This window comes from Eriocheir sinensis, chromosome 25 (genome assembly GCF_024679095.1).
Source record: "Eriocheir sinensis breed Jianghai 21 chromosome 25, ASM2467909v1, whole genome shotgun sequence".
NCBI classification, from domain to species: domain Eukaryota; kingdom Metazoa; phylum Arthropoda; class Malacostraca; order Decapoda; family Varunidae; genus Eriocheir; species Eriocheir sinensis.
The window spans coordinates 15,208,717-15,234,934 of NC_066533.1; the positions used below are offsets into that span (position 1 = coordinate 15,208,717).

The 26,218-nt window shown below is 42.9% G+C and overlaps 3 protein-coding genes across 7 annotated transcripts in view; 1 reads left to right on the forward strand and 2 right to left on the reverse strand.

The window, feature by feature from the left end:
• Positions 1-1,253: 1,253 nt before the first annotated feature.
• LOC127003456 (endoplasmic reticulum-Golgi intermediate compartment protein 2-like) lies at positions 1,254-9,429 on the forward strand. 3 transcript variants are annotated; one of them, XM_050870173.1, is made up of 10 exons: positions 1,254-1,335; positions 2,551-2,719; positions 3,222-3,377; positions 3,678-3,802; positions 4,173-4,264; positions 4,631-4,722; positions 5,317-5,475; positions 6,703-6,824; positions 7,512-7,650; positions 8,249-9,429. In XM_050870173.1, the coding sequence occupies exons 2-10, from the start codon at positions 2,617-2,619 to the stop codon at positions 8,512-8,514; spliced, it is 1,254 nt and encodes a 417-aa protein (XP_050726130.1). In that variant the 5' UTR covers positions 1,254-1,335; positions 2,551-2,616; the 3' UTR covers positions 8,515-9,429. The 3 variants fall into 3 exon arrangements, with proteins under 3 accessions (XP_050726130.1, XP_050726132.1, XP_050726131.1); XM_050870175.1 differs by lacking the exon at positions 1,254-1,335 and adding an exon at positions 1,351-1,490; XM_050870174.1 differs by lacking the exon at positions 1,254-1,335 and adding an exon at positions 1,395-1,523.
• On the reverse strand, positions 9,006-16,828 carry LOC127003455 (WD40 repeat-containing protein SMU1-like). Of its 2 annotated transcripts, XM_050870172.1 has the most exons (12): positions 16,672-16,828; positions 14,906-15,116; positions 14,386-14,486; positions 13,863-14,065; positions 13,274-13,468; positions 12,741-12,871; positions 12,219-12,346; positions 11,441-11,542; positions 10,739-10,925; positions 10,124-10,282; positions 9,868-9,983; positions 9,006-9,153 (listed from the first exon to the last, which is right to left on the reverse strand). In XM_050870172.1, exons 1-11 carry the CDS (start codon positions 16,695-16,697, stop codon positions 9,885-9,887), a joined length of 1,542 nt encoding a protein of 513 aa, XP_050726129.1. In that variant the 5' UTR covers positions 16,698-16,828; the 3' UTR covers positions 9,006-9,153; positions 9,868-9,884. The 2 variants fall into 2 exon arrangements, with proteins under 2 accessions (XP_050726129.1, XP_050726128.1); XM_050870171.1 differs by lacking the exon at positions 9,006-9,153 and having other exon boundaries at positions 9,376-9,983.
• A 7,880-nt stretch (positions 16,829-24,708) lies between these two features.
• Positions 24,709-26,218, reverse strand: part of LOC127003459 (tribbles homolog 2-like) — an 86,364-nt gene continuing 84,854 nt past the window's right edge. For both annotated transcript variants that reach the window (XM_050870178.1, XM_050870177.1), the window contains exon 5: positions 24,709-26,173. In XM_050870178.1, coding sequence (XP_050726135.1) covers positions 25,855-26,173 — 319 coding nt within the window. In that variant the 3' untranslated portion in view covers positions 24,709-25,854. The remainder of the gene's footprint in view (positions 26,174-26,218) is intronic.

Genomic DNA, 26,218 nt, shown 5'->3' on the forward strand with positions numbered 1-26,218 from the left:
GTTCACAGTAGTTTGCGAACGAGTGATATTTCAGATGATATAAAATGCGTTTGAACTATCAATCAATCAATCATACAGCTATCTACTCATTCGCCGACCTCTAGTTTGCTATATATATTATCCTTGATCCCTAATTATAAGAGAAAACTTGTGAATAGATATATCAGAAACAGCCTATCAGTTCCCAGTATACTTTGTGGACGACTCATACTTCAGCAGATAATATAATACTTTTGAAATTATACCCATTCGTTAACCTTTACAAAGACCACACAAACGCCCTAGCTAACAAGCATGTTTCTCCCACTTTTTATTAATGTTTTGAGCTTATTCTACCTGTGAACACCTAATATGCCACATGGTGTTCCCTGAGTGTTAATGCCACGCCCTGTCTGAGCCTTATCACATCTTTTAACGCTTTCTGATAACGCGACTTCCCGAGACTATACACGTAAAGGACCCGATGATGACGATGATGGAAGCAGAGGAAAACAGTGAAAAGGCAGCAATTATACACAAAACACACTACAACTTACTTTATATACGTATACCAATTGTAAAAAACATGCAAATAGACTTAGATGAATGAAAATAATGACGAAGATTGATTGATTGATAGCTTGTTTTTGTTTTTTTGTGACAGACAGATTGAAGTAGTAATAGACGAGTAATTACACACATAACACTCGACAAACAGCATTCATACACGCATACCGAAATTAAATGAATGCATATATGGACAAGGGAAGATATGCACACGTAGAAATAAGGTTAAATGTCAAAAATTCCTCCATTTGAACGGGGTAGCATTTATAAGTCCCGCACATTACCACAAATCAAGAATAACTACACACAGAACGCATTACAGACAACCTCATACACGTAGACCGAAGCTAAAAGGGTACATATAAAGACAGGAAAAGGTATACATGACTGGAAATTATCAAAAAATCCTTAATTTCAACGGGGAGCGCTAAAACATCCCAAACCAGCCAATAACCCCATCCATAACACACTACACATAAATTCACATACATAAACCAATATATAAGATGGGGATAAAGACTATGGAAGGTAAAAATGGATGAAAATGAGGTTAAAATGTCAAAAAATCCTCCTTCTCAACGGGGGAACGCTAAAATATCCCAAACCAGCCAGTAACCACACCCATAACACACTTCATATACAAAGATCAATATATAAGATGGAGATAAAGACTATGGAAGGTAAAAATGGGTGAAATTGAGGTTAGATGTCAAAATTATTCCTCCTTTCCAACGGGGCACCCTATAACAACAACCATCAGGGCCGCTGCCACCACCACCCTCACGCCACGTAATACCCTGCCTGCCACCCCCACTACTCCCTTTTTACTCCCTCTCCCTTATTCTCTAACTCCCATAACGTAGTCCATGTATGAAACAGTCACTATACGAATTTATATGCCCATACGAAGGTTCCTCCCAGTTCACGAGTCTTGTTCCATACCGGTAGTTGACGTGTTTTGTTCCTGTTTTATACCGGTATTTGACGTGTTTTGTTCTTGTTTCTCTCTAGTTCGTGGTTTCCGTAGTCTTGTAACGTATTCTTTATATATGCTAGACAATTCTGCACTTAATATGTCAGTGTAATTATTCCTGGCAGTCTTGTATCATACCGGTTTTAGAAGTCCTGTTTTCGTATGTCTACTATAACTATATTTCCTGGTATTTACTATTCCTGTTTCTTTACCAGTATTTCCTAGTCCCTTGTCTTCCCTAGGCCTGTAAATATGCTCCCAGTAGGATCATTTTTTTCCTTTCAGTCTGGTAGTCTTGTATCATACCGGTTTTTGAAGTGTCTTGTTCGCTTATGCCTCTGTCATGTTAGTTTTCGTGTTTCTCATAATTTTAAAAGATCCAAGTATTGTTAAGTTTGGGTATAATATTGTCGTGATGCAATAAAGTACTGTGTTAAGGTTTGCATCTCAGCATATCATTGGGCTTCTTGGTAAAAAGTATATTGATATCTGCTATGGGCATTATTTATCCATGAATTTAGACACAGTTACAGGTTTTATGCATATACTTCAAGTGTCTGTGTGGTCAGGCACCTCGTCTGTCAGCGAACATGTTAGGTTAGGTTAGGTCGTGTGTTGTCATAACCTTCCCTTTTTCCTGCTGTTCGCCTTCCCAGCTTAATTTATCGTCAAGTCCTCCTATGATTTATTCAGCCATGGATTTATCATTTGCAAGACCCATCAGTCAAATAATATTATGCACTTTCAATACTAGACTCGCCAATTATTATAAGTATCCAACAAACCAAAACATATCAACTGAAGCTTTTTTTAAACTTGCCATTGAATGTTAAAGTTCATTAATTATCTATGCCACTCTAGAAGGTTGTGGATAAATATTCTGCACAAGATTGCTTCTCTTAACACTAACATACGTCTGAATTCCCTAGTTTGACCATGACTAAAACTTTTCCTGCACCTTCATCAATTAACACAACAGGAAATATCAATACAGATAATTCACTAACACTACTTCACTCGCTTACCTCCAGATGAGCTAACAGGACTGCCAGCTAAGGTTACTCCTCCCCGGCACCCTCCCCTCCGTCCGGTGCCCCATGCTGCGTCACCGGAAGAAGGCCATCCAGACGGTGAAGAGCCTCGACGCCTTCCCCAAGACCTCGGAAGAATGCATAGAGAAGACGCCCACCGGAGGAACATGTACGGAGCTTGATCGTGTTCTCTGTAATGCATGGAAAGAAGGGAATAAGTTAATTAATGCTGTAATATTCAACTGACCCTTGCTAATCAGTGTTTGTGGCATATATAAGTAAGGGATTTTTATATACAGGTATCCTTCTAAGATTAGCAGATTCAATATTCAGATGTGTAAATTTGTGGATAATACCCTGCTAGCATTATTAGTGGGGCAGCGTTTTTGTTGGAAAATATACCGTAAGTGCATAAAAATACAGTATCACATTTTTTCCCCTTAAAAAAGTGATGTTTGATGATGGTTCATGTACCAGAAATGTTTTAAGGGAGGAGTGTAGAGATCTTTACTCCCTAACCCTTGCAAATGTATTTAATGTTGAGGTTTTAAATATCCAGAACTAGACCCAGTTAATATTACACAGTTCAAGGAAGCAAGAAAATAAGATGTATTGTGCGTAAGATAAGATATATACCGACATAGCTAATTACGTACCCACTTCCCCTTCAGTTTCCGTTCTGAGCCTGGTGGTGATCGGGTGGCTGATGATGATGGAGATGATGTACTACCTGGAGACCACTTTCACCTACACCTTCGTCCCCGACACAGACTTCTCGCAGAAACTCAAGATCAACGTTGACATCACCATCGCCATGCCCTGTAGATGTGAGTTTGCATCTTTATATTATCAGTAGTAGTGGTAGTAGTAGTAGTAGTAGTAGTAGTAGACACACCTGACACTTCTCCAACTGACAATGTACCTTCTCTTTCACCTTCTCTAGCTATCATCTTTTCGCTGGATTATTGCTTAGTGAAAGTTTTTGTTTTCGCTCTTTTACACTCCTAAGCTTCCTCCATTACTGTAATAATAACAAACAAATAAAAAGGACACTGCATTGGGTACAGCTGGAAAATTACAAACACACCCTAACACACGCAAACATACTCACCTTTGGCGTTCCGCAGATGTTGGCGCCGACGTTCTGGACATGACAGGGCAGCAGGTAATGACATTCGGTGCTCTAGACATGGAGGACACCTGGTGGGAGCTGGACCCTGAGCAGCGGATACACTTTGATGGCATGCAGAGGGTGGGTCAGTCGCAGCACCAGTACATAATTTTAATGCTGCAGTTATGATAAGACAGCCATTTAATTTTTCTCTCCCACTTTATGTTTCCAATGATGCTGTTTCATGTTGTGCATTTATTCATTGCTTTCCTTCACCTTTGTACTGGAAACAAGGGGGTGGCTGTGGCAGAACTGTCTCCATATCTCCCTGTTCTGGTACTCCCTCTCAGCACACTTAATCCTGCTACTTCCATCTCTCTCACCCCAATACTCACCCTATTGATCCACTTCACTGGTGGTCTTCCCCTGACACCCCCTCCCTCAATCCTTCCCTCATACACTCTTCACGAATTCATTCTCCCCCATACTAACTGACTTCCTCCCTCGCCAGGTCAACAGTTACTTCAGGGAACAGTTCCACTCCATCCACCAGCTGCTGTGGCGGAGTGGATACATCAACATATTTGGTGACTTCCCGAGGAGGTACAAAAATATGCTTTGTCTATACCTCTGTAAGAAGTAATCCCCGTCGATCGAATTATATACTGACTGCTTTGTTGTTAGTTGGTCAGGGTTTTTGAGGATCTAGATATTACAGACAGTGTGATGAAATGTTTTCCATAATTGACAAACTTCGTGATGACAATACGATGCTTTTCCATGAGTAATCCATCTCTTGGTTTTCATATGCATAACTTTTTTTTCACACACTATTACCCACAACCACTTTACTATGCCACTGTGATCAAGGTGTCAAGCGGCAATGATTTTTTTTCTACACTGTGCATTATACTCTGTGACGGATGTAATTTTAGGTGGTGGTGACCTTACATGTTTTGCTCTGGACAGACGAATCTTCCCGAGCAAGGAGAAGGATGCCTGCCAGGTGGTGGGGACACTGGAGATCAACAAAGTGGCTGGCAACTTTCACATTACAGCCGGTGAGTCATTATCATCACCATCGTCATCATTATCATCATCATCTTGAAGGCATATAACGTGGTCATGAAGTTCTTTGCCTTGTCTTATTCTCTTGGTCAGTCATCACCTTATCTAGTGTCATAATAAAGCTGTCTACAAACAAACAAACTGAAACCAACTGAACAAATTGAGTGAACAGCTAAAAGTCATGATTTCTGCTTCAAAAACCTATAAAATCTCTCTCAGCCACACTAAACCTAATTGATATGACATTTTTACTTCTATATAAAACACCTAAAACTTTTCTTGGCCATATATGAAACAAATTGATATAAAAGTTCTGGGTTGTCAAATAAAATTACACTTTTACTCAAACTAAAGACAATAACACAGCACCTATGTAGCCCACACACAAACTATAAATAAATAAGTAGAAAATGTGAATAGTAAAGGGAAATGAAACCCCTACATTAAAAACTACATCTTCTGCCTCATGCCCAGTTAACACATCCCCTTCCTAATCACACACAAAGGACCCTGAATAAGCAGCAAATAAAAATAAATACAAACATAAACCCTACATTATAAATTCATTCCTGCGTCCTCTCGTCCAGGTAAGACCATCCCTCTGCCACGCGGCCACGCTCACCTGGCGGTCTTCATGGACGACAAGGACTACAACTTCACCCACCGCATCAGTAAGCTGTCCTTCGGCGACCCGGCGCCTGGCATCGTGCACCCGCTGGAGGGGGACGAGGAGGTGGCCGACAAGAGTGAGTGGGCAGAGACACCTGTGTAGAACTACCTGTCTCTCCTTCAGGCCTCAGTATTGTTTATTTTCATTTTTTTACAGACACCTCTCCACCCGAAATTGATCTCCCTTTTGGCTACTCTTTACTTTTGTGGGACCAGCAAGTAGTGGGCTTTTTTTTTTTTTTTTTTTTTTTTTTCTCCTCCCCCTTGAGCCGCGTCCTTTGATGTAAAAAAAACCTCTCCACCCGAAATTGACCTCTCTTTTGGCTACTCTTTACTTTTGTCTATTATGGGAGCCTTGAGTAGCGGCCTTTTTTTTTTCTCTGCACTATTTGTTGCCCTTGAGCCGTCTCCTTTGATATAAAAAAAAAATCATTAGCAGCTCAAGAACACACACACACACACACAAATAAAAAAAATGCACTCTGAGCTTCCTTATGGTCATGTAAGGCACACTTGCTCCTCTCTTGCCAAGTCTTACATGCATATCAGTTATCACGCCACTCTCTGCCTCTCCTATTTAGCATATCAGTCTGTTTCAAATTATTTCATCTATCCATTGAACCTATTTTTCTACTGTTCTCTACCCTGTCTTCATTACATCCATCTAATTTCTTTTCTTATGCAGCAAGACTGAGCATTCCTTTCTTTATCTATGGTGGTTAAGACTAAGTGTCGTATCATAAGACATTTCGCTGCCCAAGAACACATATTTGACAAGGCTTTCATGAGAGTTGTGGGCATTTCCATGAGTAGTTTTATGACCCTGGTGGTAGTGTGACCCTTCTTCTGTAGCATAAACCTGAAGAAACACTCATTAGAACCCGATTGACCCCCTCTTTGACCTTTAAAAATCGGTGACGTGAGAAGCGAGAATGCCTTATAATACCAACCTAAGTGTCGTATCATTAGACATTTCGCTGCCCAAGAACACATATTTGACAAGGCTTTCATAGGAGTTGTGGGCATTTCCATGAGTAGTTTTATGACCCTGGTGGTAGTGTGACCCTTCTTCTGTAGCATGAACCTAAAGAAACACAAATTTGACAAGGCTTTCGTAGGAGTTGTGGGCATTTCCATGAGTAGTTTTATGATCCTGGTGGTAGTGTGACCCTTCTTCTGTAGCATGAACCTAAAAAAACGCTCATTAGAAACCGATTGACCCCCTCTTTGACTTTTAGAAATTGCTAATGTGAGAAGCGAGTGTTTTGTAATACCAGCCTAATTGTGTTCCTTTCCCTCGCCAGACCTCATGTCCTACCAGTACTTCATAACCGTCGTGCCAACCTACGTCAACACCTACAGTTACCGAGGCTCCACATTCCAGTACTCTGTGTCTGAGCAAGCCAGAGAGATTGCCCATGACAAGGTAGGTGGCTGGATGCTGTGCCCTGATAGATATGCAGTAAGGGACAAAGAGTGTGTCGTGAAGTACTGCCATAACCCCAGGCAACAGACTAAACAAGTGAAGTGTTCTGCCGTTCACAGCTAGTAGCGAGTAGCGGGCTTTTTATTTTTTTTTTTTTTTTTTTTTTTGCCCCTGAGCCGTGTCCTCTGATGTAAAAATAAAAAATGAAATAAAAAAAATTGGGTTGCCATATGGTCTAGGGGTGCAAAGGGTGGGGAAGTTTCCGAGAATTTGGGTAATTTTCAGGAATTTTCAGATTTTTCACACATCTGTATTTCTATTAATAAACAAACCAATTTTGGTTGATATAACTCTTAATTAAAAACAATATCAAATTACTTAGCATTACGACTTGAACACTTTCGAGAGGAGCGTATCAGGACACCTCTCCAACCCAAAATTGACCTCTCTTTTTGGCCACTCCTCTTAACTCTTTTTATAGGAGCAGTGATTTGTGTGTGTGGGGGGGGGGTTCATTATTGTTTTCTTTTTAAGCCCTTGAGCCATTTCCTTTACTGTAAAAAAAAAAAAAAAAAATAACCAAGATTATCAGAGGCAAGCTTCATTAGGATAGTCCCTCCGTGGCGTAATGGATGGCACACCTCTGTGGGTCTGCGGCACTTTATTCACCGGCCGCCCCTTCCATAGGACTCCCACGGCACACCAGGGATCTTCTTCAAGTACGACGTCTCGGCCCTGAGGGTGGACGTCAATGAGAGACACGAGCCTTTTCTGAAGTTCCTGATGCGCCTGTGTGGCATCATTGGGGGCGTCATGACCTGCTCCGGTAAGTATGTGCTCTCTAACTCTCTCTCTTCTTCTCCTCCTCCTATTTTTCTTCTACTTAATTCTCTACTTCTTCATTTTCTTCATTTTTGTCTTCTTTTTCTTTCGTCTTTGTCTTCTTCATCAATAAGTCAGTGCTCTCTCTGTCTCTCTCTTCTTATTCTACTACTTATTTCTCTACTTCTTCATTTTTGTCTTCTTTTTCTTTCATCTTTGTCTTCTTCGTTTGTCTTTATTTTCCCTTATGGGGTTGGACGAGGCACATGGCCCGCATACTCAAACATTTCAGGGCCTCCATGTCCACATTTGATAAGGTTTTCATAGTGGTTTTTGAGGGTGGGTATTTCCATGGGTAGTTTTATAAGCTCAGTGATAGTCTGACAAGGCTTCTGCACCATGGATGTGAAAAATAAACCGAGAACCTGACTTATCTCTGTAGCCTTAAAATATATGTTGCGAGAGCCATAAGCATCTGAGAATGTTTGATACTTAAAACATAACTAAACTTTGTGGGCTTTGTGAAAATATTTGTTGTAAGAACCAAAAGCATCTGAGAATACGGTCTTATAGTAACTCGAACCTAACAATTCCACCTCCAGGACTAATGAGCAGTATCATCAACCTGGCCATCAGCTGCTTCACCTGCCGATACTTCCGTCAGGGAGACTCAAGGAAACACGACTTGGCAGCGAAAACCTCTCATCCGCATACCACCTCAACGACCACACTCCTCCTGGCGGCCGAGGTGGTGCAGACGGAGACGCAGCCGCTCCTCACCTCCACCACAGTCACTTCCAATGTCGTCTTTGTATCCGACACGGCGCAGGACATGCCACCGCCTCCACCGCCGCCGCCCTCGTCATGACACAGCTCAGCATGGCAGTTCAACTCCTTCTTCAGCTTGATGCAGTTTTCCTCCTTCAGAATTCTTTAATACGTAGCAAGTCTAGATTATTATGAAAGTTTTTACGTTTTTTGTATTTATTTGTATGTAGCGTGGGAGGATGCGAGCGTGGTCCTGCCCGATGAGTGAGCGACACGCGAGGGGACGGTGAATCTCAGTCCCGGACCACAAATTAGGTTATTCCACATTGTTTTGGAGACTTCACAAAACCTATTCACACACAGATTACTTTTCCATACATGATTGTGGCCCACTGCCTGGTTTTGCCTCTATGTAAGAGATGCATCGATGATCTCAGCTGTTTAGATGAGTCAGGTCCGCCGTGAGCTGTGGTTCTGAAGAGTTAGAAGAAAGACAGTCCAGTATTTTTGCCTTGTGGTGTAATTGCTCTCTTAGGGCTTTTGAGTTTATCTCTTTCCAGGAGTCTCATTTGTGAAGAGAACTGTCTTGCGTTACTCCTGGCTTGATGCATGTCACGGTAATAGGCAGGCAACACACACTGGAGGGTGGCGTCTAGGGCATTAAGAAGCACAGCATTCCAGGAGTTATGAATCATTGCTCTAGTGAGGTGACAGGCAGCCGAGGACCTCATTGGTGTGCCTGTGCCAAGTGAAACACACTGGTCAGTAATAGTTGGGTGTTTCTTTTTTTGCTAACCACTGGTGACAGCTTTTATGTGCTATGCTTCACTTTGTCTTACCACTCAAAGTGAGTTATATAATGACAAACTGTACAAAATTTGTTACTGTAGCTAAATACGGAACCATCAGCAACATGATGCTTCTTCCCATGGCCCAGGCAAGGACACAACACAGACCAATGCAAACCGTCATATCAAAACTTCATTCTCCCTGTACAATAAATTTTATTTAAGAATCTGAATTACTTACTAACCTAAGAATGTAAGAATGCACGGGTCACAGACATTAAAATGAAGGTTTCTGCCTTAATCTTCACCAGAGAAACTTTATGCTCGAGTTAAACTTGCTGAGCCCACAGAACAGGAAGTGGGTGCCTCATGCAGCACATATGACAGTGTACACTGATTGCACTTTCAACCAAAATGGAGTTGGATCTACTAATTCTCTGCCAGTGAAAGGCAGCAATGAATACATGGTTTGTACTATTAACCTTAAATATATAATTAATCTGTTCTGCAAAACATAACCTAAAAGTAATACATTATCTACCACTTAGACCTAAACCTCAAAGACTTCACCTAACACAAGGAGCAGACCCTTCAACAGTGACGAAGGTGACTCACTGCCTCCACCCCCCCCACCCCCCCAACACTCAAGGCTACCCTCACCTCACCTAATCAGTCCTTAAGTCTAGGGTTTCCACAGCTTGAGGAGGCCTTCCTCACTGTATGTGGCCAGCAGGTTCTGGTGGGGGTGGTGACACATGCCGATCACAGATTGTTCATGGACCTGGAGGGGAGAAATGCTTTAGTTAGTGGAAAAGAGCTGGTATGCAAGTGTTTAAATTAAGAGACTCATAGCCATTCCAACCCCATAAATTAAAACAAAAAGAAGACGTAATTGCTAAACAAAGTCGTCTACATCCTTACGTTTAGGGTCCTCTCCAGCTTGCCAGTGGAGGTGGAGAAACAGTACAGCACGTGGTCCTCGCCGACGCAGAAGATCCACTCCCCCCTCGGCGACACCACACACGACACAAAGTCACCACCCTCGCGCTTACCCGAAGACAGGGAGCGCACCGTCTGGCCCTGCGGGGAGGAGGAAAGACAGAAAAAATGTGAGATGGTGCACAATAAAACTAAACAATACGAGGTTATGCTATGTGGCCCCGATGGTCTAGTAAAGTGTCAACCAAGCGATGTTAAGAGCCAAGGCAAGGTGGTTCAACTCCCAGTACCGCTGTGTTATGTCCGGAAAGGCATCTACGCATGATTTTTTAAACTTCATATTAATCTTCAATAATAATGTGGCTGATTTGTAGTTTTTAACCCGTTTTTCAAAGCACAGTTAGCTTGTTTTGTTGATTTTTTTATATCACCTGTAACTGAGGGCCATGTTACAAGTCAAATCCAAGAAGTTTCAGGTCCCTACAGAGTTATTCATCCCGTACTCTGAAGGAACTCAAAATTTCTCAGATTCAACTTGTAATACAGCCCTGACTTTGTACTGTGTCCCATTTCTCCGAGAGCAGCTCCGCCCCTCACCTGCATGTTCATGATGGTGACCGTGTTGGAGCGATTGCACACGACGATGTGGTCCGGGTTCTTGGGGAGGATGTGGACCGAGTACACAGGGAGGTCCACTGAGGTCACGCCGGCCAGGGACTTGAAGGTGGCGATGCACTCTGTTGTCTTGACGGACCAAACCTTCACCGTGCCGTCAGATGAAGCGCTGAAATATGAGTTTACGGGTTAAGGTGTCACTCTTTCTTGTTTTGTATCTTAACTAGCAAAAGAATGACTGAATTATTAGTTTATGGGTTTAAATCTGACTTTGGTGGTTTGCTTCTGAACTATAACAGCAGATAAAGCACTGAAATAGGAGTTGATAGGTTTATATATCAGTCGACAGAAAAATGATTGAAGTATAAGTTCACGCCATGGTTTACATCGTTGCTTAATAGATATATACAAAGGAAGAACAGAATTATGAGCTTACAAGTTTATATATCACTCTGGTGGTTTGTATCATAACTATAAGAGCAGAAAAGTGGCTGAATGAAGAGTTTACACCATGTTTTCTCTTATCATTGCTCCAGAGACAGAGGAAGAACAAAAAATGAGCTTACTTCAACACTTCTGAGAGAGGATCATTCACACCCATATCTACTCTTACTCTAGTGTTGAGGTTCATCTTCTGGTATAGCTATCAAATGAGAAGACTCGCCTAATGCCACAGTGACTCACCTGATGATGTTGTGTCCGTCCTGGGTGAAGGTGGCCTGGTTGACAAAGGATGAGTGGCCCCGGAACTCCTTGAGGGTCTTACCGGACTTGAGGCCATGTATTCTGAAAGGAGGAAAAATAGCTCTTCAGAAATACAATATGCAGCAGCAGACTAAATTAAATGTGTTCAGCCTAATAAATAATGAACTTCTTTTGATTTCTATGTTTTTGTGTCAGTGTATACGTAAAATAATAATGACAGAAATAGGAGGAAATGAATAGAGGAAAAATGATAGAAAAGATGGAAGACGAAGACAAATAGGAGAGCAAGAAAACAAAAGGAGGACAAGAGTAGAAGGAAAAGAGGAAGACAAAGACAAGAAGATGAAAAAAGAGGAAGAAAAGAAGAGTAAAAGAGGAAGAGTTAAAATAAAATAAAATAAATAATAAGAGGCAGAAAAAATGAAAGACAAAGATCTGACAGAGACAAAGAAGAGACAAAACAAGAAACAAGAAGAAAAAAAGGAAGAAGAGTAAAAGAGGAAGAGAGCTTTAGATAAAGTAAAAAAATAATAAGAGGCGGAAAAGATGAAAGACAAAGACCTGGCAGAGACAAAGAAGAGACAAAACAAGAAACAAGAAGAAAAAAAGGAAGAAAAAACAGTAAAAGAGAAAGAGAGAGTTAATTTGATGAAGTAAAAAAAATAATACGAGGCAGAAAAGATGAAGGACAAAGACCTGGCAGAGACAAAGAGGAGACAAAGCAAGAAACAACTTCCCCCTGTGCTTCGTGGCTCACCTCAGCGTGTTGTCAAAGGAGGTGGACATGACCTGGCTGTTGTCCTTGTTGAAGGCGAGGGACGTGACGCCCTCAGAGTGTGCCCGCTCCACCTTGCGCAGACACTGGCCTGTGTTCACCCGCCACACCTGTTACAAGGGACAATGTGTTACACCTGGTCTCTTGAAGTGGTAGCACAACTATCAACATCACCGTAGAAGTAGTAGAAGTAGCAGTAATGGAAGTGATGGTAGCAGTAGTAATGGTAGTTGTAGCTAAATTGAAGTCTTCTTTCAGTCAAAATTATCATGTTGGTACTGTAGAGAGAATTTAATACTATATACATTTAGTAATAAAAGAAAACAGGAAAAGAACTAAGCAAAGGCCATTCCTGGATAAAAAATGCATGAATGAGGAAGCAAGGATTCTCTGAGGATGAGATGCTGTGACATCTGTGTGGTCAGCCTACACTGGCTCCGTGCTAACTGAGGTACATGAGTTTGGGAATCACTTTGGGCATTACCACTGAAGTAAAAAAATCACCTTGACTTGTCCGCCCTGTGAGCCGCTGGACAGCATCTCCGAGTCACGGCTGAAGGCCAGACTCAGCACGGCCGTCTCCATCATCATGTACGAGTCCTTCTCCTGGTACTTCAAATCCTTACGAATCTTGCCTGAAATAAAAAAGATTACTTAGAACATTCTAATGGAGTTAAAAGGGTCACAGTCTCTCTTCTGCCCTATCAACTGTCTTCTTTTCTTCTCCTTTGTACTAATGATGCTTTTTAGCCCATATCACTAATTAAACTTGAGAAAGATTGACCAAATTTCAATAAGGCAACAATTTGGTGTTACCTGAATGTTGTGAACCGCTAATCACTAACACAAACCTAGCATACACACAACACTTCAAATCAACATCCTATGAGACAGTGAAGCACATTTATACTCTTCATACAATTACTCATATTTATACTCTTCATACTTATACTCATATTTATACTCTTCAAGTCCTAAGAAAGTAACTATCAACTGCATGTACTTTATGTCATACAGAGCAGCAAATCCATTCATACCTGTCGTGAAATTCCACACTTCAATGATGCCGTCGAAGCTGCCGGTGACGAGGTACTGTCCGTCGGGGCTGAAGTGTGCACTCTCCACGTGGGCCTTCTGCGGGAAGCGGATGAAGCGAGCCTGCTGGGTGGGCACCTTCTCATCCTCCTGCTCCCTCATGGCCGCCTTACCTCGGAACAAATCAATCTGTGTGCCTGTTGAGTGTCATTGTTATTAGTGAAACACAAACTAACAATGGGTAGGATGGTTCAGTTAGCAAACATATTATACAGCAAATTAGTCTGAATAGTAGAACCATATCATTTTCTTGGCAAAGCACAATTTTCTAATGAAACACAAACTTAGAATGAGTATTATTCAATTAGTATATAAATATTCAAAAGAAAATTAGTCTGTACAGAAACATCATATTTCCTAAGCTATGCCAGGACTTTCCGGTGGCTTATAAACAAGATAAACTTCCACTAACATCAAATAAAATAATCCAAGAGGTCAAACAACAGCCACAGCTTCACAATGATTAACTCTATCATAAGATGCGAGATAAACACGTCCTATACATCCAAATCTTCTTCAAAATTTACTGACCAGGTGGCAGGAGTCCCTGGTGTTGCTGCCACTTGAGCGCCTGCCCCAGCAGTGCCAGCAGACGGGAGGGCGGCACCACCGACACCTCTCCCGCCAGTGCTGCAGCGATGGCCGCCCGCCTCCGCTCCTTGGTTACGCCCTCTGGGTATGCCTCGCGGGGGTCAAAGTAGGAGCGGGCGATGAGATTCTCCAGGTGAACATACCTGTGAGGATTGTGGTGATTATGTTGTTCACCTTTTGGGAATACTTAAGGCATGAAAAAATGTAAAGAATAAGCAGGTATGTACATCTGCCACTTCTTTTAAATATTAATTATTTTCTAGCACATTGAATATATTTACAGCATCAACTTTAATGCCTATTTCAGTAATAATTTCAGGATTAAGTATGACTGGCAGATTTTCCTTCCTCTTTCATTGAGACATAATTATCTCCTCTGATTAATGACCCACAAGTTTCAGCCCTTCACTGCTTGCCCCACTGAACAACCACACAGTATCCAGTACAGAAGCACCATCCTTACCGTTCTGGCATGGTTTGCTTCAACATGATGAGTGGGTCGGTGTTGCGGAGGACAGACTTTGCTGCACCAAGCTCTCGCAGCTCAATCAGTTCGAGCACAACCTGGAGACAATTGACATTACTAGATGAGAAAAACTGATTCGCTTATAACTTTAAATATATTCATAATTATTAAAGGGAAGCTAATGATGCACTTCTAATTCTTCAACATATAGATCAAAACCTAATTGCCTATATAAGCTACACATGATAAATAACAAAAACAACACATTTAGGCTTCAGCAATACACCATGCAGAGAACATTATCCACAAACCAAAACAATGAAAGGCTGATTAAAAACAACATAAGGAGCAGCGATTAGCAGGGTATATTGCTTTTTCTTTGTCTACTGTCCTTGAGCTGTGTCCTTTACCATGAAAAATATATAAAAAAATCACACACTTATTGCCCACTACTAAGCACACGAACACTTAACTCTCTCTCATAGGCTACAAACAACCCACAGGAACATCAACTCACCTGCTCGTACAGATCAATCAGCTTCTTGTCGGGCAGCTTCAGTGTCTGGATGGCCTTCAAGACGGTGTCCCAGTGACCCTGGTTGATGTCCGCCATGAAGCTCTCCACCGAGTCCACCGTGTTGAGGGTGATGGACGTCTCCTCCTGCAGCGCTCGGAGGGTCCGCCCCAAGTTGTTTTCCTTAAGGTATTGCTGGATCAGACGGATCACACTGGAGGGGAGGAAGAGTACAATGGGATTATATTATCACTGTGAAGGAGTTACTACACATATTACACAGGTTTGTCGGAAAGTGTTTTTTTGTTGTCTGTGTGATATGTTGGTGTTGAAAATAACCCAATAAACAGAAGCAAAGAATGAAAAATACCATGTTAACCCCTTGACTGTGGATTTCCTACAAGAAGACATCACCAAGCTACAGGAATGGAACAAAGAGTGGCTGCTACAATTCAAAGAAGAAAAATGTAAAGCCATGCACCTTGGGAGGGGATATCCAGCATACTAATACCACATGGGAAACAATCCACTATCCACCACAGAGGCAGAGAAAGACCTGGGAGTATATGTTACCAGGCTACCAGTGAAGGCAAAATCCGTGCCAATCGCAGCGGACGGGTTAAGTAACTGTTTAAACGTAACAAAACTTTTAAGAAGAATGAGGGAAAGACAGAGGATTAATTAGTTTACACACTCCTTCTGTTTTAGTCTTGCAGGAGCAGCAAATATGTGGGCTTATATTATGTTCCTTATGTGATTACAGGTGAGAGAGTTACTTTACACAATCCCTCAGGTTCTTCAGGCACTGCTAAATAAGGAAGACCAAAGTGGATGATAGGGCAGGTTTGGATTATGGTATTAACTTTCTTTATATATATGGTATCTCCTGACAGGGTTATTTTTTTTTTTTAAACAACAAAGGAGACGGTTCATGCACTTCTAATGCTTCAACATATAGATCAAAACCTAACTGCCTATATAAACTACACATGATAAATAACAAAAACAACAAATTCAAGCCTCAGCAAAATAACATACAAAGAGAACATTATCCACAAACCAAAACAGTGAACGGCAACAAGGCAACAAAAAGTGTGGAAGAGGAAAAGCCCGCTACTCACCGCCCCCAACATGGATCTGATATAATGCCGAGAATCAGTGTTTAATTTAATGGTGATCGTATACTATTTCAGGGGCAATAAGAACAATGAACGGCAACAGGGGAACAAAAAGTGTGGAAGAGGAAAAGCCCGCTACTCACCGCCCCCAACATGGATCTGATATAATGCCGAGAATCAGTGTTTAATTTAATGGTGATCGTATACTATTTCAGAGGCAATAAGAACAATGAACGGCAACAAGGGAACAAAAAGTGTGGAAGAGGAAAAGCCCGCTACTCACCGCCCCCAACATGGATCTGATATAATGCCGAGAATCAGATGGTGTTTAATTTAATGGTGATCGTAAACTATTTCAGGGGCAATAAGAACAGTGAACGGCAACAAGGGAACAAAAAGTGTGGAAGAGAAAAAGTCCACTACTCACCGCCCCCAACATGGATCTGATATAATGCCGAGAATCAGTTAGTGTTTAATTTAATGGTGATCGTATACTATTTCAGGGGCAATAAGAATAAGTGTATAACCAAGTGGTGTCCCCAAACCCCCCAAGCACTGCTGCCAAAACTACGGCGCTGGGCCACTGTTAGTTACTACACATGCATGTCTCCGGTGTTACTCGGGTGTCTGTGAGGGTGCCGGGCTACTCACTCCGCGGACTCAATTTCTATGGACATGGTGAAGAGGAGTTTTTGCCTCGCCGCGTCTCACTCACGCCGCCTCGCCTCCTCAGGTCCTCCTCACGTCAACAAACGCCGCCGCCACAACGGGGCACGAAACGAGATTCTGTCAATGGGAAATAAAGTGAAAATAGCTGATTATACAATATTGAAAATGTCATGGCTATACAAGAAATGAAGATGGTTGATTAATGATGTCAGGTCTCGAACCCACGCCCTAGCAACCCGCCGAAGCACAAGGCCGAGACTCTACCACTGGACCACGGGAGCCCCCATCCCTAAACTTGGAGACTTATGGAATTTTTTAATATTTCATAACAAAACAGTACTGCGGTTTTTTATGTGAAGTTTCCAGCAGCTAATCTGTAACGTACGTCACAAATTATGCATTATACATGAAATGTTAACATTTTGAGTTCAACAAAATCTAAGGAAATCTCCGTCCACATTTAACACCGGCAGGCTGATCAATAAAGTTTTTTTCAGCAAGATTTACTTAAATTTCGCCAACTTTTCAGGGCCTACAAGACAAACAGTGCGTTACGGGGAAGTTACGGCGTTACGGGCTGAAAACTCTACGGACACAGCCAGCCACGTTTACATTACTCGACGCCTCCCATGATGGACACCCCTGGGCATCAGCATTTACCATAGCCCTTGCCTATACACTTAACCTGAGGCAACTAAGTAAGTGTTTGTTTACATGAACCATGAAATCATGTGTGTGAGGCGTAGCCATCACACCAGCGACAGCAGCCAGTGTGTCCACGGCTTTAAGGCGCCGCTCTGAAGGATGCGACCCTATTCACATTTTCGCTTATATCGCATTTTACTTATAATCTGGTTACACCGTCGTGTTCAAATGATTTCTCTTTATAGATGAAATGGTTCATTTTAATCCATATTCAATAACTCTTGCAAATGGCAACGAGATGTAAAAAGTGATATGAACACTTTGGTCGTCATAATTAAAATACCATTTTTTTACAGAAGTATGTGAGTCTTACAATCACTGCCGAGTTTAATAGTGCCACCCGTAACCATTTATCCTGAATAAGAGGTGAGCCAAGGCAACTAATATAGAAAAGTGTAGCACGACACAGAGCACGTGTGACTGACGACCATGAGAGCATAAAAAGAACCCAGCCATTCAGGAGACGCCTGACAAACGCCACTTGACCCCCAATAGAATACTTCGTTTGAACAGACCAAGTGATGCTCCTGTTTGTCTTCGCACGCTTCATACAAGGGTGCCAAAGGATTGACTGATTGATTGATAGTTTATTGTTGCAGGTAAACAACAAGGGAGAAGGGAGGAACATGCCATCCCAACCCCCAGGCAGTACAGAGTGTGATTATACAACTATTAATACATGTGTAGGTAGCACCATGAAACTAAAAAGATACAATGGTAGGAAGGAAAGCACAACAAGGGAGGGGGCGGTACCTCCCCCTGGACAATAAGACGAGTGTATCACTGGCGGCAAGACTATTTTTTATTATAGCAAGGACAAAGTTGGCATACCAGCAAAGAATGTTACAGGATGAACTGAAAAGATAAGTAATGTCACTGCATAAAATAAGGAGGACAGCCATAACTTGTGGATGAGAAACAGGAAGCAGTACAAAGAAACATATTATAAATTTTCTGGGTTGAGAAAGAAAGACTCATTAACTACGACTCAGGACATTATCTGCCATAGTCATCGCATACCTTGGCAAAGAGAACCAATATATTTAAAACAGAGGCAGACAAAAAAAAACCGCATGAGTAGGTATCTATAAGGGAATGCGTTACTTCAGCATGTGTCACGTGGAGGCGGCATGACTGACTGTAACTGCAATTAACCGTGTGCCCTCTGATCACCGCTGCAGATGTCTTGTGGAGTGAGTCACAGCCACTGCCGCCCACTCCACGTACCCTGGCACCAAGGCCTCCACGCACGGGTCCCATCATGCAGCCACCTGAACCCCTGGCGGCGAGGGTAGGAAGGAAGATGACATGAGAACCATTTAGGAGATTAAGTTCGGGGCATTGGGGATAGCTGCGCGGTGCCTCAGTGCCCATCTTCGTCACATTAGCCCACATTTACTTATCCCCTTTCTCCTCTTCCCCCTGCAACAACCTGGAACACTCTAGTCTAAATGTGGCTCTTAGGTCTTGCTGGGGAAGCTAAGACACGTAGGCTCTTTTTCTTTCATTCTTTTTCGTTTCTCCTTTCTCCTATTTCTTTATTTTATCTCGTTCTCTGTTTCTTTATTCTAGCCTTTCGTTTGCTCTTCTCTTCTTTCCTGCTTTTCTCTTTTACAGGTCTAGAGCCAAGCGGTGACGACACTACTTCTATCTATTATTTTTGTTGTTGTTTCTCTCCTTCTTTTTCTCATCTCCTTTTGCTCTTTCCTGCGTTTGTTTCTTTTATTCCTCTCCATCATTTTCCCTCTTTTTTGCATATTCATCTTCCTTTTCATCTTTCATATTTCCTTCTTCTCCTCCTTTATTTACGAGACACTACACGTCATGAGGGTTATCTCGAGGTAATGTGCCAGCTCGCTCACTCACTACACGCGGTAAACACATGCCAGGCTAGAATGGTATGTGTCTCACCCCACGAGTACCATATACCCATACCTACCTACCTGCCTACCTTCCCTTTGCCTGTCTACCTACCTGGGATGCGCCAAACTTGAAGGGGGAAGAGGGGTGAGTATGGGGTTTAAGGAGTGTATAGGGAAGTGTAGGTGGAAGAGGGCTGTATGGTGTATGTGTGTATAGAGAGAAGTGTGGGTGGAAGAGGGATGTATGTTGTATGTGTGTATAGAGAAGTGTGGGTGGAAGAGGGATGTATCTTGTAAGTGAAGCCATGAGCCGCACTGTTGTATACGTCCGTCGTGGAGGAAAACGAGGTTGTCCAACACTTTCAGTCACTGTAGTCACTCGGGGAAAGAACTTTTACGAGATATATACTTAACATTCGCGGTTGAAGAGATCTCCCAGGAATACTACCAGTGGAACGGGATATATAGAGTCGGATAGTGCTGGTGGAGAAGGAATCATCCACTTACAGTTTGAAGTTTATACACTCTTTGATCCCTTCTTTCGACCTCCCTCTTTATAGACACGTAAATGAATGAATATATGTACAATCAAATAAGGAACTGTAACCCTTTCCAACTATGTAATATCTCAGGAAGGCAACAGGAACGAGAGAACAGTGATGATGGCAAAGCTTCTCAAGGTTCGAAGAGGTTTTTGTCTCTTCAATTTCTTCCTTTTAATGAATAAGTAAATACAATGAAATAAGGAACTGTAACCTTCAAAAAATATAACTTTAATGAATAAGTAAATACAATGAAATAAGGAACTGTAACCTTCAAAAAATATAACCTCTCACGGAAAGCAACAGGGACGAGAGAACAGTGATGATGGCAAAGCTTCAGTCACAAGGTTCGAAGAGGTTTTTGTCTCTTCGATTTCTTCCTTTTAATGAATAAGTAAATACAATGAAATAAGGAACTGTAACCTTCAAAAAATATAACCTCTCATGGAAAGCAACAGGGACGAGAGAGCAGTGATAATGGCTTAGTGTCAGTTACAAGGTTCAAAGAGAAGGTTTTTGTCTCTTAAATCACTTCCACTCGACTCGTTCCTGACTCCACAATACCCACCCAGCAGCTTCGTACCCTCCTTTTACCTCCTTTCTGGGCACCATTAGCGGGTCTGAGGCGCCATAAAAGACCAATTCATATGTCATCACGTATGCAAATCTATGTGAATGCGGAGAAAGCTTATAGGGTCCGTGTCCTCAAACATCTAGGAGCTCACACAACTACATTCGTTAAGGCTTTCGTAGAGGTGGTGTTAGTATGCCCATGGGTAGCTTTACGTGCCTAGTGATAGTGTGACAAGGCATCTACACCATGAACTTGAAAAAACACTCATGAGACAGCTTATATGGCCCGTGTCCTCAAACATTTCAGAACTCACACATCCACATTCATTAAGGCTTAAGTAGAGGTGGTGTTAGTATGCCCATGGGTAGCTTTATGTGCCTAGTGATAGTGTGACAAGGCATCTACACCATGAACTTGAAAAAACACTCATGAGACAGCTTATATGGCCCGTGTCCTCAAACATTTCAGAACTCACACATCCACATTCATTAAGGCTTAAGTAGAGGTGGTGTTAGTATGCCCATGGGTAGCTTTATGTGCCTAGTGATAGTGTGACAAGGCATCTACACCATGAACTTGAAAAAACACTCATGAGACAGCTTATATGGCCCGTGTCCTCAAACATTTCAGAACTCACACATCCACATTCATTAAGGCTTTCGTAGAGGTGGTGTTAGTATGCCCATGGGTAGCTTTATGTGCCTAGTGATAGTTTGACAAGGCTTCTGTACCATGAACTTGAAAAACACTCATTAGAACCCGACTAATCTCCTTTACGACCTTGGAAATCGTAGAGGTGGTGTTAGTATGCCCATGGGTAGCTTTATGTGCCTAGTGATAGTTTAACAATGCATCTACACCATGAACTTGAAAAACACTTATGAAAACCCGACTAATCTCCATTATTACCCTTGGAAATCGTTGTTGTGGGAGCCTAAAGCATCTGAGAATCCGGGTCATATATATATTCTTTGTAGTATATATATCTAAGCAGCTTCAGCGGGCTCTTACCTCCTCTGGCTGGTCCTTCCTGGGTACGTTCGCCCCTGGCAGTGTCTAGACAAGCGTGTGTGTGTGTATGTGTGTGCGTGTGAAGGTATCTATGGCCCTCTTTTTTTACTCATTTGTTTTCCCTTTCACTTTAATTGTCTTTGATTCTGGTCCACGCTCTGTTTGGCTCGGGAAATATGACCGCCAGATGAGGATGTTGAGCAGGCCACGGCGCCGAGGGTTGGGTTATTTATAGAGCTCTTAACTATCTGTTCTGGCGTGCTGTGGGTAGGTATTTTCAGTCGTTTCATCATTCGGCTTAGTTTGCCCTGTAATTTTTCGCTCCTAAGTCTTTCTGCGAGGCTCCAAGACGCTCTCCGTGCATGCTTGAATATGTCGGTCCTGTGGCTTAAAAATGGGTGTCTGTCTGTGTTTCAACCTTCGCCTCTCTGTCCGTTCGAGTCAGTTTCATTTGGTTCAGCTTACTCTACTTTTTTTGCTTTGCCTTCGCTCACCAATAAGTCGGTTTTGTTACCCAGTTTTTGTCACTTGATTTTTATGCTTCTCAACTTTTACTTGTATCTCCCGAGTCAGTATTACCTGGTTCAGTTTACTCTACTTTTTTTGCTTTGTTTTGCTTTGTAATACTTCTTCCATGCTTCACTAAGTCGGTCTTGTTCCCTAGTTGCTGATATTTATGCTTCACAAACTTCTCTCTCTTTTATTTGTCTGTCTGCCTCGTCGCTCCACAGTCATACTCACCTTTCTGTCAGTGCTCACATTCCTCATCTTCACGGTCACTTTTTTTCATCCTTTTCACCCGTCCAAACCACCTCAGTTTCACCCTTCTCATCCCATCCTTTCATCACAAGGCATTTCATAAAAGTCATCGTTTTTTCACAAGTAGTTTTATTGTAACATGGAATATTCACAGTACAGTATGTATGTACAAAAAAATATATTTACATGAGCATCATATAGCAAGGTATGTCCAACATGGCTCTTACAGTCAGATCAGATATGTTTACAGTGGCATACTAATGGTTTCTCGAACTACAAAATACACTTCTGTGGTGTCTTTATACTGCAAATTTATCAGTTATGTGCATGATACTTTTGTGTAGTCACCTCACATTACTCTGACAGCTATAACCTGCCTGCCATATCTCCCTGACTCAGACCTTGTGACAATACAAAAACCTTTTCAAATCAAGTTAATCATGAGTGATGTAACATTGTGTGGTTCACCCTGACTTGGCTAGATCCTGAGTTTCTGCATTTTGATCTCAAGGAACACAGATCGAAAGCAATATCATACTTAAGAACATTCAAGGTTGCTTTTGAAATACGGTGTTCCGGGCAGCATCACCTTCACTCTCAGCTGACAGTTGCTGATCGCCTTGGCAATTTTAGGTTGGCAAAGAAAAAGTGCCATAGAATAAATAATTTACAGTCTTGCCTCAAATGCTGACATCTAATTTGGCCTCACAGGACCATGGAACCCTGCACACAGACACATCCCTGTATGACGGTCATCGCCGCAGAACAGTAGTATACAGAAGTGGCGTTTGTTTAGTACGGGGTTAATGAACTACACTCTGAGGTCATCCTACACTAACTCTATAGGAACAGTGGTCTGCATGTGCCCCTTGCAGCACTGGAGTCACTGGGTGTTCTAAACAGTAGGATATGGAGAGATGGACCCTGTGGTACCGTCACAACACCGAGGCTACAGCTGCCGGCCTTGCACTCGTCCTGCCTTCAGTAGTACTCTTGACGCGACGGAAAGTGACTGGAAACGAAGCATCCCCCTCAAGAGTAACAATATTGCACACATGGCAGACTCATGGCAGAATTCACAAGAACTACAAACACAAGTTATAGCTGAGTATAGTATGCACTGCAATACATATAGTACTATATATGTATGTATACTAAATATATGAATAAACTCAAAAAATGAATCCAAGATGAACTTAAACACAATTTACGCTCACTTTTAACTCGTGTTGAAAAAAAGCTTCTCATATAAACCAAGTACACCTAGTAACAAAAAAAGCATTGCCAACTCAAGAAACATTCAATTTGGTTTTTGCTATCCATCCTCCCCAGTGTGGCCCTCAAGCATGCACTAACGCCTACCCTTGGCCATCCGTACCCTCGGCAGCCCACCGGCCTCGCCAGACTCCCGGCTCAACGTAAATAAATATCTAAATTGAAATTGTATATACAAATCACAAGGTCAGGAGAACGCATTACCTTGAATCTTATAACAAATTCACGTAATCCAGTCTAAAACAACTGTCATATTATTAGCCGTGTTAAAGACTAGCATTGGGAACAAAATTAATAAGAAGTCAAGGAAAAGTAGCGATTACAATGCAAGTATACAGCGAGTTTAGCTTCAGATATTTACAGGAAAAACTATTGCTCAGCCGAACACTGAGAGAAGAACGTCCCAACACTTGTGATGCGCGATCCCCTGACAAGATCAATGCCATCAACACACTTGTAACACCCTGGGGGGAGGCGAGTGTTGCCCCCGACCCTCACACTCACCAGGGAAGAGGTGGGGAAGATTTGACACATGGCACTCCTACGAAAACATAGGACTGCAAATGATCAGGTAGAGTCTTTCCGATCCTTTGTCTTAAGGTAGCGTGAAGATGCAGTTTCAGATTCAAACGGCAGATAGCGTGAACAATTAAGGAAAAAACGGGTAATTCTTCCATACGTAGTAATGACGTAAATCTTTTTTTGTATCTGTGTTGTGAAAATGATAGTGCTCTTCGTCTGCTACACCGGCACCCCCTTTCAGAACAGACATGACCAAGTTGCATAATAATATCCTCAGTAGACACACACACATACACTGACATCAGATTCATTCAGACAGAGAAGAAAACATCATGACACAGCAGGGGTCGACAACCTCCACTTCACACACAAGCAATACACAGGGGAAGTAGCTGCTCATCCTTCACCAAACCAAGAAAAAATTTTGTTCCAGACTGCTTGTAAGTCATCCTCCTTACAACCCTCCTTCCCGCACAAAGAAGCAGAAAACAAAACAACAAAATACAACTACGGTATTTTCCTTGCATATCGTTAATGGCAATAAAAAAATATACACCAGTACATAAATAACCAGTCTAGAGGCTTGGAAATGTGAAGCCTTGAATGCATTGTATTTGTAGGTTATGATATAAAGATAACGCTGTGGGTCTTACGAAACAGAGCCGTGCCCACAGGAGGCCAGCGGCGCCCCTGGCACTGCCCGGGAGAGCAGCTACCTCGCGCTACACCACACAGTACCCGCACACAGAACACAACTTACATCCTACTTATTAATCTTGTACTTTACTTGCAATTGATAGAAAATAGTTTTAAATTACATAGAAGAAAGAGGTAAAGAGCTTCTTACATGTCTTGCCATTGATCCTACGACACCATAATGCTAAAGGATTCCTAACAACATCCTTCGAGGGTGATACATCTTCAGGCTACACGAGCTCACACACTCACTCCCTGGAACTCGTCCCAAGGCGGCTCTCGGCCGGACCCGCCTCGCGGCACGCAAGCAGACGCATATTTTAGTGAAGCCTTTAAGAACAGCCTTGAAGATGCTATTATCACAGATTTTTTCAAGTATAACCTTGCTCTGGACGACGCCGGAGCGTGCCTTAGGAAGTTCTGCCCTGCCAAGCCGATCCGCTGGAATCCGTGAAAAATATTGCAACTTCAACTTCATTGCTTCTCGACAGCTCTCAGGCCACAGAAGGTAAATTTTTACTTGCTGCAACAATACCAAAGAAGTTTCTTCCGTAATGAATTATACTCTCACAGCAAGTTGCATTTTTGATATGGAAAGCATTTACAAAATACGCAATGGACATAATCTGAAACCCTATAGGACTGGATTTCTTCTTAATATTCTTTAAAAAATTAGTGAAGGCTTTGAAAGCACCAGCACCTCTGTTGTTGTGTTCCATAACATTACATTGGCATAGTGACCTCGCCTCGGCTGCTCCACCAGAGGTCCGTGGCGTGGCTGCCGACCGCGCCGGGCGTGGTCCGGGGCTGCATCACAACCTTCTGTGTGTGTACTAGTGTTGCTACTCCCTGGCCTGGACGTGGCGGCGCGGCCCGATAATTACTCCCTGAACGGCGGGCGGCAGGACGCGGCCCAGGCTGCGGCCCCGCTGGTGGGGCGAGGTTTGTGGCGGCGGCGGCGGCGCACCTTAACGATAGGTAACTTAGGCTACACCAATCTCGGACTTTGTTCAAGGTAGAGGACGCGACGGAACCCTGGACACTGCCATTACACGCTGCCGGTGCTGAGAGACGCTGAGAGGAGGTGAGAAGTGTATGGCCACGTGTTAAAATGAGTGGTGGGCATGGCAACGCTGCGGGCACCGGAGTACGGCAGCAGCAGCAGTGGTAGCAGTAGCAGCAGCAGCAGTAGCAGCAGCAGCAGGCCGGGGTGGAGGACCTACAGGCCGAACAGGCTCGGAGTGTGGCTGCTGGAGGAGCTGGAGCCCTTGGGAGAGTGTGGGAAGGTGGAGTGTGGCGGGAGAGACATGCTGGGGACGGTGTGGTCGGTGGGGTCCCTGGGTGGGTGATCGCGGGGTGGGCGGGTGAGCCACGGGTGGGAGAGGACGTCGTGCACGGCGAGGCGGCGGGCGGGGTCGCGGCGCAGCAGGGCGGTGATGAGGTGGCGGGCGCGGGAGCTGACCCACTCCGGCACCTTGAACTCCCCGCAGCGGATCTTGGCGAACAGCGAGGACGTGTCGGAGTGGTGGAAGGGGTACCTGCGGGGGGAGGGGATCGTTAGCACCACGCATTGACCTGACAGG

What these genes read in the sequence shown, in the direction of transcription:
- LOC127003456 (XM_050870173.1), top strand. Translation starts at nt 2,617, where the DNA reads ATGCTGCGTCACCGGAAGAAGGCCATCCAGACGGTGAAGAGCCTCGAC. An exon ending in CGAGGAGGTGGCCGACAAGA is followed by an intron (nt 5,476 to 6,702) that starts GTGAGTGGGCAG and finishes TTCCCTCGCCAG; the next exon opens with ACCTCATGTCCTACCAGTAC. An exon ending in GAGAGATTGCCCATGACAAG is followed by an intron (nt 6,825 to 7,511) that starts GTAGGTGGCTGG and finishes CCCCTTCCATAG; the next exon opens with GACTCCCACGGCACACCAGG.
- LOC127003455 (XM_050870172.1), bottom strand. Translation starts at nt 16,697, where the DNA reads ATGTCCATAGAAATTGAGTCCGCGGA. An exon ending in TCCTTTGACAACACGCTGAG is followed by an intron (nt 11,543 to 12,218) that starts GTGAGCCACGAA and finishes TCCTCCTTTCAG; the next exon opens with AATACATGGCCTCAAGTCCG. An exon ending in AGCTGGAGAGGACCCTAAAC is followed by an intron (nt 9,984 to 10,123) that starts GTAAGGATGTAG and finishes TCTCCCCTCCAG; the next exon opens with GTCCATGAACAATCTGTGAT.